This window comes from Sciurus vulgaris (genome assembly GCF_902686455.1).
Source record: "Sciurus vulgaris genome assembly, chromosome: 4".
Taxonomy (NCBI): Eukaryota; Metazoa; Chordata; class Mammalia; order Rodentia; family Sciuridae; genus Sciurus; species Sciurus vulgaris.
In genome coordinates this window covers 33,205,356-33,217,513 of record NC_136464.1, presented here as the reverse complement: position 1 = coordinate 33,217,513, position 12,158 = coordinate 33,205,356, and the positions used below count along the sequence as shown (strand labels likewise).

Genomic DNA, 12,158 nt, shown 5'->3' with positions numbered 1-12,158 from the left:
CTACATCAGGCACAAGTTAAGGACTTGGATAAAGAGATGAAGTAAGCTTCTGATCAAATCAGAGGGCTGAACACCATGCTCACCTCTTCTGTCTCCAAGAATCCCCCTAAAAGGACAGCAGAGGAATTTATTTCTTAATGGAAAGGAGACCAACAGAACTCTGGGAGACAGAACTGACCACCACGAAGTACCAGTCTTAGGTTCCTGCTTTGTCCACTCTCTAAGTGCAAATCAGAAGGAAACCACTCAACAAGTGGCCAACTCATGGCACAGAGAAGGCTTGGGAACTGGGGGCACCAAGGACTCTCAGAGGAGAAGCAGGATGGGGCCAAAAGGGGGAGAGCTCGCTGAAAGTTAGTACAAGGAGCATTAGGACCCAGATTCCCTCCTACAGTCTACTCAGTTCAGTGACTTCACTCCCCCGAAATCCACTGTTCAGGCAAGTGACACCAGAGGCTCAGAATTCAGACACAGTCAAGGGATTCAAGAGACAGGAAAGTAACTTTCAAGAGACAGAAGGATGGAGTGAAAACCTGCAGAGAAACAGGATGACAAGCAGCCGCATTCCTCAGGATGCATAAGTCAAGTTGTTATCCTCCCCACCCCAACCCCAGGCAAAATTCTTTCCAGGAAAACCCCCTCCACAAAAGCCCCAGAGAAAAAGATCTACAGGCCCTGATAACTAGATTTCACCAGCAAAAGAAACAGAGGCTCTCTTATCCTACAAGGAAATTACAAGCCCCTCCCAGGTCACAAAGATGCCCAATCAGCATTTTAGAGTCCACCTTTAAATTACAGAAGGATCAGCATGCATGGAAGGATGGCTTCAAAGGGAAGCTAATCAAAGCCGGCAGAAAGACTTGGAGGACACAGACCATGCAGGGAACAGCAGAACACAACCAACACAACAACAAAAACTAACAAGGGAATTTGTTGTATCCATAAGACAAGAATAGAATGCTATTTAAAAAGGAAAAGGGGCCTGGGGCTGTGGCTCAGTGGCAGAGTGCTTGCCCAGCATGTCTACTGATGCTCTGCCCTGGCTTCAATCCCCAGCACCCAACAACTAAAAAAATGTTGGGAGAGGGGGATTTAGAGAATTAAGTAGTGCTTAGAAACAGAGCCTGATGCTTTGTGTATAAACGTGAAATCAAAAGTAAAAAATTTAAAAAGGGTTTAAGATAAAGCTGAAAATACCCCTTAAAAATAAAAACAAAAATAAAATGGAAAACAGGAAGTAAAATATTTCAAAATTATAAACTCTATCCAGAAAGTAGAATATTCAGCTACTAAGAATTTTAAAGACATGAAGAAATGGAAATTATTAAATATACATATTTTTTAAAATTTCCCCAAAACTGAAGAATGTGAGTCTTCAGATCAAAAGGACATACAAAAGACCAGCTCAATTTTTAAAGCAAGGAAGTGTCAATACAGAGAAAGAGAAGATCCCAAAAACTTTCAATGAGAAAACAGTTCACCCGTTAATGATCAAAAATCTAAATGGCATCAAAATTTTTATATCAATATTGGAATCTAGAAGGCAACAGAGCAGTGCCTTCAAATTTTTAAGAGAAAATGTCTTTCAACCCAAAATTCTAGATGTGTCAAACCATCAAGTACAAATGTAGAATAAGATGTGCCAACCTAAAATGACAGACTTCCATAGACCCTTTCTCAGAAACTCCTAGAAAAATAAATCAACATAGAGGAAACAGGATCCCACTCAGGGTTAGGTGAGGGAATTTCCCAGCAAGAGTCATGCCACAGGCCTAGAGGCCAATGGACAGAAACAGGAGAAGGCTGAAGCCTCTAGGAGGGAGGCCTCCAGGAGCTGGCAGTGGGTAGGGGATTAACAAAATGAAAATGAACATATGTTATAAAACAGAGATGTTTTAAAATACTGTCAGAGACTTTGTGAATTAATCATTAGTATTGATAAAAAATAATTTGGAAAAATGAGGCCATTATTGACTCAAAATATTATACAAAACACAAAGTATCCATCAGTGTGGTGACATAGGCCTATAATCAGGTGACTGGGGAGTCTGAGGCAGGAAGATTGTAAGTTCAAGGCTAGCCTCAGCAATTTAGCAAGGCCCTAAGTAACTTAGTGAGACCCTACTTCAAAATAAAAATTTTTTTAAAAATGTAAATTAAAAGGGTTGAGGATGTAACTTAGTGGCAAAGAACACCTGGATTAAATTTCCAGTACCAAAAAAAAAAAAGTATAACTGTAGTATACTATACGGTTCAGCCACTGACACTATTTACATAGTCAAAATAATGTACATATGGAATATCAATGTAACCAAATACTGATGTGCCCACTCTGAGAGGATGAAGAGCAAGGGAAGTGCGAGGGGGGGGGGGGGGGGACAAGGGGTATCTTGTAAATGTGATAGGAAAATCGGGAGAAAGAGTTAAAAGAATTGATAGAATAATGGCCCCTCAAAGATATTCATATCCTAAGCCCCAAACCTAGGAACATGGTTAGTTATGTGACAAAGGGCAAGTATGGAGGAAGAAAGTACTGTATAGAGGGTAAAGAGGGGTGGGAGGGGTGGGGGGAAGGGAAAAAATAACAGAATGAATCAAACAACATTACTCTATGTAAATTTATGATTACACAAATGGTATGCCTTTACACCATGTACAAACAGAGAAACAACATGTATCCCATTTGTTTACAAAAAAAAAAAAAAAAAAAAAAAGGTTGCAGACAGAGTTAAAGTTGCTAATCACTGATCTTAAAATAGGAATGCAGGGCTGGGGGATGTAGCACTTGCCTAGCATATGAAAGGCCCTGGGTTCAACCCCCAGTCTCTCTCTCTCTCTCTCTCTCTCTCTCTCTCTCTCTCTCTCTCTCTCACACACACACACACACACACACACACACACACACACACACGGTCTTATTAAAATAGGGAGACCATCCTAGATTCCTTAAAATCTAGATTCCTTAGACCATCCCAGAATCCTTAAAAGTAGAAGAGGCAACCATTTTATCTCATTTTATACAAAATCTCACCATTTTATATAATTATGATATACCAATAAAATAAAAGTGGAAGGGAGGGAGGGAGTCAGATGAAGACATGACTATAGAAGAAGGTCAGAGTGTGCAGTCAGAGGACTCAGCCAGCCATCCCTGGAGTAGAAGATGGAAGAAGGAGGCCCTGACCTAAGAATGCAGGCGGCCCCTGAGACATGGCACACATCAGGAAACAGAGTTCCCAAAAGGAAACAGCCCTGCTCACACCTTGAGTTTAGCCCAGTGAGACCCTTTCCAGACTCCTAAACTACAGAGCTATAATATAAATCTAGGTTCTTTAAGTCACTAAGCTTGTGGTGCTTTATTTATAACAACAGAAAGTCATATTCAGTGACTAGGGAATAGGTCTCCAAGAAAAGGAGAGACACTACTTCTTTTCCTTTGTTTTTGTTTTGTTTTGTTTTGTTTTTAATTTTATTTTGAGACAGTCTTGCTAAGTTGCTCAGGGCCTCACTAAATTACTGAAGCTGGCTTTGAACTTGAGATCTACCTGCCTCAGTCTCCTGAGCTTCTGGGACTACAGTGAGCACCACCATGCCCAGCTGCCTTCTTTATAAGCCTTTACATTTTTCTTGTAGTGGTATTTGACTTTTAAAATGATGTAAGTAGGTAGATGACAGATTGACTGATCAATCTTTGATACAAATCACCAAATATATGAAAAAGTGCTCATCATCCCTAGTAATTAGAGAAAGGCAAATTAAAACCACCCTAAGATTTCATCTAACTCCAATTAGAATGGCTATCAAGAACCAAGCAATGATAAATGTTGGCATGGATGTGGGGAAAAAGGCACACTAATACATTGCTGGTGGAATTGCAAATTGGTGCAGCCACTCTGGAAAGCAGTATGGAGATTCCTCAGAAAGCTTGGAATGGACCCACCATTTGACCCAGCTATCCCACTCCTCGGTTTATACCCAAAGGACTTAAAATCAGCATACTACAGTGATGCAACCACATCAATGTTCATAGCAGCTCAATTCACAATAGCTAGATTATGGAAACAACCTAGATGCCCTTCAGTTGAAGAATGGATAAAGAAACTGTGGTATATATACACAATGGAATATTACTCAGCCATAAAGAAGAATAAAATTATGGCATTTGCTGACAAATGGATGAAGTTGGAAAATATCATACTAAGTGAAATAGGCCAAGCCCAAAAAAAACAAAGGCCCAATGTTTTCTCTGATAAGTGCATGACAGTATATAATGGGGCGGTGATAGGGGGAAGAGAAGAATGAAGGAACTTTGGAAGGTGTAGAGGAAAATGGGGTGGAAGGAAGTAGAAGACAGAAAGAGAGTAGAATGAAACAGACAGTATTACCCTATGTATATGTATGATTACATGAATGGTGTGAATCCACATTGTATACACCATAGAAATGAAAAGTTGTACCCCATTTGTGTACAATGAATCAAAATGCAGTCTGTAAAAATAAAAAAGATTTTAATAATTTAAAAAAAAATGGATGAAAATATTCTCTCTTCTCCCAGATCTCACTAAGGTGAACTAAGTAAGAAATGTCCCTCTTCCAGATGTGCAGAGAGCCTGAAAGGTGAAGTTAGCAATCAGCCATGAAAAGGGGAGAAAAGCAACTACAGAGGAGCCTGGCCTCTGGGGACAGAGAAGAGCCAGCAGGTAAGGCTGGAAGGTGGTTCTCCAGCTCAGAGATCTGAAGCATTCCCAACTCCTGGCCATTCCACATAGGGTTTGGGGTATGTGCGTACTTGAAGAGGGCCTCTATAAACACATTCTCCTCAACCATCAACTGTATTCAACAGTAAAGTTGCTTAAGTATTTTTATACTAAAACTAACTAGACAGACTAAGACTAGCACAAATAAAATAGAAAACAAAACTCACATGGATTTTTAATATAAAAGCCAGAGACTTCAAGGTGTCTTCTTCTCGTGAGGCCCGCTTTAGATCCTAAACTGCTTGCTGATCATTGAGCATTAAGACTCAATCTTCTCTGTAATTAATCAGAGTCAGAAGAAATTTATGAGGCTATACAACATATATCCATCAAAACATCTGTAATTTCACAACAAAAACCTGTTGGTGGCTACCCACCTTCCCAAGGTGAGCATAAGATATCTCTTGGATCCTACACAACTAATCTTTACAATGACAAACATCCCATTCATTTCCAAAGGGGTGAGGGTCCTGCTATAGCCTGGGAAAATGAAGAAAAACCATCATGCCAAATTATTCCTTGCTCTTGTGGTTATGCCTGCCAACCCCACTGAACTCAGGGCACCATCAGCACCCACACCCCTGTAGGACAGGCCTTGTTAAAGATATTAAAGACACTCCTTCCATGAAAGAAAGTCAAGAAACAGAGCCCATCTCTTGGGAGAGGGTATCCCTTGTGGTTCATAATTCAAGGGTGGAAACTCCTTCTATTGTTATAGCTGTTTTTGTTTTAAAAACAAGAACCACATGACAGAGACCTGGGGTTTTTGTTGTTGTTGTTGTTGTTTTGTTTTGTTTTGTTTTGTTTTCCTACAAAGAGCCAGTACTGACCACAGAAGAGGAGGGGAAAAAAATCAATGGAAGACCACACAGGAATAAAAAGCAATTTAATTGGGTTCGGTTTGTTTGTTTTGTGTGTAAAACACATACACATTCAAAAGGTCTGAACTGGTTTTAAATTAAGAAAAGAGAACATGAAATTTTAATGACACAATAAATATCTGAAAGCACAGTACAAAGCTATATTACTGAGAGTAAAGGGAAGATAAGCGAGGAGGGAAAGGAGAAAGATTCAACAGGAGAGAAAAAGAAATGGTTAGAAGAGAAAGATACGGAAAAGAAGGATGGGAGGCAGCCAGATCCAGGGCCCCACAACATGCCTATCCACACCAAAACACAGGAGCCACTGAGGGATCCACAGAGACACTTCCGAAGGCCTGAGGAGCTGGCCAAAGGAAATCACACTGCTCCTGGCCAGCTGCTGGCTTGGAACACAGACTTCAAAGTATCATCGCCCTTTATTCCTGCCTTTGAACAGTTAATGCTCCGGTTAGCCACTGTTCACAGCTCTCTAATTGCTCCCTGAAACATCCTGAGGCTTAGCTCAGGTCACAGGACAGAAGCTCCCCCAGATGAGCTAAAATTCAGTAAACCAGTCTGTCCTCTGAAAAAGGAATACACGAAACGCTTTCAGAAAACATAACAATTGTATAAACATACAATGAAAGTCACAGGAGAAAACCATGGAAAACTTTTTTTAGTTTTGTATTTAAAAAAAAAAAAAACTGGGACTTCAGCAGAACTGGGACCCACCTCAGCATTTGCCAGCACCACCACCAGCTCACCTGACTCCCCACATGTTCAAGTTCTATGGGCCCCAGGAGAGCTAAAGCCTTGCTTGGCCCTGACGCTAAGCAGGCTCCACCACTCTCAAGGGGACTCTCCAAGTTAGGCTCAATCGGCGGGCCTCTCAGTCCCCCTCAATCCACACACTCCCTTGCTCAAGCCAAGCTGCTCCTTTCTTCACTGCAGGGCACAGAAATGCTCTGCTCCTTCAAGGCTCACAGTGCCTTCCTCGAGCTCCCAGCTTGGCTCCTGTGTTTTCCCTTCACCACTGAACTTGTCCACAACCTCCTACCTTCTCCTATCTGTTTCTGCAGCCTCCCCCTTCTTCCTGTGCTTTTCTTCCTCCTGACTTTTCTCCTCCCCTTCTTAGACTCCTCTTTCTCAGAGGAGGAGGGGGATTAACAGATAAATCTAGAATATGGGACGAAGGGTCCATCCCCCTGGGTTCCTGCTCCAATTCTGCATCTTGCTAACTGTGTGACTTTTGATGAACGGCCAACCCTCCCAATTTCTCAAATTCTTCAGAGAGGAAAGCTACATGGGTCGATCACAGAGATCTCTTCCAACTCCCACATCCTTTCAATGTTCACCTGTGCAATCATAAATAAAACAGTGAATTGAACATATGTGGGCATGTTTTGTGTACTGACTTCATTTCCATTCATTTGGATATATACCCAGAAGTGGTACAGCTGATGGAACAAATTATACTAATTCCCCTTCCTAGCACTCCCATTCACAAGAGCCTCAATAAATAAATAAATATCTAACGATAAATCCAACTAAGGTTGTGAAAACCCGCCATAATGAAAATAACAAAACACTGAAGAAATAAATTGAAGACAAGACCAGAAGGAGGAAAGGCTTGCCATACTCATGGACTGTGAAAACTGATATTGTTAAGATGGCTATACTACCCAAGGTGATCTGTAAATGAAATGCAATACCCAATAAAATATCAATGACTTTCTTCACAGAACTAGAAAAAAAATTCTAAAATGCATATGGAAATACAAAAGACCCAGAATAGCCACAGCAATCCTGAGCATAAAAAGCAGTCCTAGAGGCAAATACCTGATTTCAAAGCATACTACAGAGTCACAGTAACACAAAGAACCTGGTATTGGCATAAAAACAGACATGTAGACCAATGGAACAGAAGAGAGGACCCAGAAACAAATCTACACATCTATAGTTAATTCTCAACAAAGATCACAAAAACTACATTGAAGGAAAGCCTCTTCCACAAATGGTGCTGAGGAAACTGAACATTCACATGTAAAAGATTCAACTAAATCCCCCTTGTACAAAAGTCAACTCAAAATGGATCAAAAACCTTAATGTAAGACCTGAAACTCTGACTACTAGAAGAAAACATGGGGGAAACATTTCAAAATACTGGCAGAAGCAATGATTTTCCAAATAGGACCCTGATAGTTTATGTAATAAAAGCAAGAATTGACAAACAGGATTACATCAAATTAAAAAGCTTCTGCACTGTAAAGGAAACAATCAACAGTGAAGAGACAACCTACAGAATGAGAGAAAAATCTTTGCTAGTTTTCACCTGACAGAGGATTAATATCCAGAATATATGAAGAACTAAAGAACAAAAGAACAAGTCGTTTAATCAAAAAACAGGCAAATGATCTGAACAGACACTTCTCAAAAGAAGTACAAATGGCCAATAATTGTATGGGAAAATGCTTAAACCAGGGAAATGCAAATCAAAAACTACCTCAGGATTCTATCTTAGCCCAATTAGAATGGCTATTACCAAAAAAACTGAAAAACAACAAATGCTGGTGAGGATGTAGAGAAAAAGAACCCTTGTACACTACTGGTAAGAATGTAAATTAGTACAGACATAACGGAAAACAGTACAGAGATTCCTCAGAAAATTAAAATATAACTACCATGTGACCAGCTGTACCACTTCTGGGTATTTATCCAAAGGAAATAAAGTCAGCACACAAAATATGCCCATGTTTATTGCAGTACTGTTCACCATAGCTAAGATATGGAATCAGCTTTGGTGCCCATCGACAGATGAATGGATAAGGAAAATACAGTATGAATATACACGATGGAGTATTATTTAGTCATCAAGAAGGAAGTCATGCCATCCATTTGCAAGCTAATGGATAAAGAACATTATGTTAAGTCAGACAGAATGGAAAGTATCCCACGTTTAAAAAAAATCCAAAAGCAAAGAGGTACTATTAGGGAACAGGAAGGGGACTGGGGAGGAGGAGAAAAGGGAGGGTAGAAAAGAGGGTGGACATGATCAAGGTGTGTATGGAAATGTCACAGTAAAATCAACTAATTTGTACAATTAACATATATTAACAAATTTTTAAAAAGAAAAGAAACTCCTTTCCTTATCAATCTGTCAATCTACCTTCACCTTCCCCAGACAACTTCCCATGCTGAGGTCTATGCCTCTGACTCTGGGCCATTCCAGCTCTGAATTACTTACCTACAGTAAACCTCACAAAGCACACCAAGCAAGGAAAAGGTGGTCTGTGTCCAACAGTGAATCTGTGTCCTAGATTGCTTCTTCCAAGCCATTGCTCAATACTGTGAATTTAGCATCAGGTTAGCAAAAAAGAAAGAATCTAAAAATGCCATCACAAACTGTACTTGTGAATCTAAGAAGAATAATGCTATCAGGAACCCTGGAAAATGGTCTGTTCTGAAGTTCTCCACTTTTATCAAGAAGGATACTGGCCTAGGAAACAAACTACCAGCCCAAAGTCCAGAGAAGATGGGTGACCAGGACCAAAACCAACTGTCCTACCTCGGGTCCAGAGCTCCACCAGCTTTTTGAGACCATCCATTCTTTTTTTCCAAAACACAGGTTAAATCCTAAATTACTAATGAGTGCCCTCTACAGCAAATCTACTTCCACATCCAGGGAAGGGTCCAGAGCTAAGTTGGGATGACCAAATGATTACCAACCCTGCACAATGGAAGCTTTCTTTCCGGTGCCTGCCTTTTCATTCTCTGCAAAGAAAACCCAGACTCTGCTATCTGTATTGAACTCTATTTTGGAGAGGGTAAAGAGGAGAGAGCTGAACAGTTCTTTGTTCTGCAAGAAACATTTGTTCATCCTTTCCCAAACTCCAACCCACCCCCAATATGAGCAAGCTCTTTTAAAAGTTTACATACACTCTCCAACTGCCACAAAGGAAAGCAGGTAAGAGGAAGATGGGCCAAAAGGGGAGGGTGTTGTATGGAAGATGACAGTGCCCCCACATCTTCACCCCACAGGGGAGAGAGCACTTCATTTCAATCATGCTAATTCCCTCCTGGGAAATCACCAGAGACAGTTATCACAGGGTCCTTTAGCTAAGAAAAGTGCTCTCTGGAAAACTAACCTTTTCCTAACCATCTACTCCAACAGTGCCCAGGACAGAGATGACAACAGACTAGCTATTCCCTCCTTTCCCCTCAGGCCAAGAGGGAGATGGCTTAGCTGGCAAGGAGCTATTTAAGGCGCATCAAGAGGGTGGGGCAGATAAATGCTGGTAGCATCCTCCTAGTTCACCCCTCCCCCTCATAGCACACACACTCACACATACACACTCACAGTCATCTACCTTATCTAAGTCTCTACAGCCTGAAGCTATGCAGTCTCCAAACATCCACCTTGTGTTTTCTGTCATTAATGTGATGATCCCCTTCTGCTGCCCACCCCACTTTTAATCTACCAACCCCTTCAATCACCACCAAGCTTCCTTGCCAACCAAAACCACAGAATTGAATCTAAATAGAGGAGCCCAAAACAGGGAGAGTGGAGACAGATGAGACATCCCTAGTCTTCACCTAAGAAAGGAAAAAGGGCACTCAGGGATGGGGTAGGGAGATGGAATCGGAGCTCTGACATGCCAGAGAGGTTCCATGAGTCTCTAAATGAACCTCCCTCCTACTGACAGTGAAATCAATTCGAGCAATTTCAGCGGGTCGGCCCTGTGACAACAGGAGCATCCCAGCGCTCAGTGTTTAAAACAAAAATCCAAAGCCTCAGTCAGAACATGCTGGGAAAACCTGGGGACTGGATAAAACGAGCCACGCTCAGTGGGATCCCTTCTGCTTTTATGTAGCCATATAATAGCGTAATAAATTCTGTCTGCCCGAAGAAAGCATGCACTGGTGAATTTCAAAGCCATCTTACGACAGCGGAGGCACGGGGATGCAGAATTCGATAGTACATTCCCCCATGAAAGGAACATAATGACTTTATGCCTCTTTTCCTTTCTATTTTGAATGTCACTACTGCTCATCAAGGAAGCCAGGTCGGAAAGTGGCAAGGTGGGAGCCGGGAATGCTTAGGGAATTCAGAGAAAGGAATTGCTTTCCGTCCTTCTCAGTGATGAGCTGCCTAGCAAGACGCTGTCAGCCACTCCGGGAGATGAAGGAGCATGGGAGGGATGGGCAAGCACGGTGTCCCCGCACGCGCACACACGCACACACACACCCCGACGCGCCGGTTCAGGCGGGTTCGGGCCAGACGCCTCGTCCTTGCGCCCCTCAGGCCGCCCTCTGCTCCAGGGGATGCTGATGAATGAACACACCTGAGATGCCTCCATCCTGCCGCTCGCTCCCTCCTCCTTCCTCTGGCTGCTGCAGAGGAGCCCTTCGGTAGTTTCACTTTACAACACAAACCCACCCGGGCTTTCAAGTCTCCTCCACCCACCCATGTTGCAGCCCAACCCAAAGCGGGAGGACATTCTCTTCTGGCAGTGGCCATGATCGCACTACCCCCTACCCACCAAAAAAAGAAGAAAGAAACCTGGAATCCCCAGGTCCCCTGCATGCTAGGGAACTTTCCTTAAAGGACTGGAGATCTACGGAGCAGGCACGACAGACGGTTCGGCCGCGGGGGGCCACGGCCGTCCCCGTGACCACCAGGGGATGTTCTGGGGGAGGGGGGTCCCCCAAGTCCCTCCAACAGCTGGCCCTTTAAAAGCACCTCCTTGTAGCGCGGAACAAAGGCGCCGCCCGTGGGGGCCGGGCAGACGCACACCCCCGGCTCCGCCGCCGCTGAGCGGGCGATCGCGGCCCGGCAGGCGGGCGGCGCGGGCTTACCTTGCGGGTCGCCGGGCGGGCGGGCTGCGCGCGTCCTGCCCCACTCACACTACACGCTGCAGTTGGCCGGGCTCTGTTTTTCTGGGACTCGGCGCTGACTTCACCGACATTCCGCGGCTGGCCAATGGGCTGCGGCGCCCTGCCCCTCATTAGCATGCCTCTGGAACCGTCCACTCTGGCAGCGCCCAGGGGGCGTGGCCGGGCCCGGCCGTGACAGGAAGGGGCGTGTGCGCCAATGGAAGGCGAGGTAGCGCCCGCCGCCCCGCCCGCTGCATTGTGAGCCCTGCGCGGGCCCGCGGAGCGCCGCTGATAAGGCGCGCGCCCGCACGAAGTAACCCTTTCAGTCCTGGGCCAGCCTTGGGTCCTTCCAGGCTTTCAAAGGGGTCGCCCTCAGGGAGTTGGAGGAACCTAAGGCATAAAAATAACAGCTCATGTGTTTTGACTACATATAAATTCTTTTACCCCTAGGCCACAGTTTGCTCATCTGTAAAATGGTACGATAGTTCCCATTTTTTAAAGAATGAAGATTAATATAGTTTACTGATGTAAAGCATTTAGATGAAGTCCCCCTCATCGTGCTCCATAAAGGTTTGTTGCTCTCATTATTATTCTTTGTACCAACCAAGGTACTTAATTTTTCCTAGATATTTTCTCATTTGATCATCATAGCCTTATACGAGAAGTC

At 43.4% G+C, this 12,158-nt stretch overlaps 1 protein-coding gene across 45 annotated transcripts in view; it reads right to left on the bottom strand.

Annotated features, from left to right (window-relative positions):
• The window catches only part of SORBS1 (sorbin and SH3 domain containing 1), a 236,120-nt gene extending 224,476 nt beyond the window's left edge, over positions 1-11,644 (bottom strand). For 40 of the 45 annotated variants that reach the window (XM_079135991.1, XM_079136039.1, XM_079136017.1 and 37 more), the window contains exon 1: positions 11,474-11,644. In XM_079135991.1, coding sequence (XP_078992117.1) covers positions 11,474-11,629 — 156 coding nt within the window. In that variant the 5' untranslated portion in view covers positions 11,630-11,644. Of the gene's footprint in view, positions 1-4,924; positions 5,036-11,473 lie in introns of those variants that run through there. The other 5 variants (XM_079135999.1, XM_079136003.1, XM_079135993.1 and 2 more) reach the window with 2 other exon arrangements.
• Between the last annotated feature and the right edge of the window lie 514 nt (positions 11,645-12,158).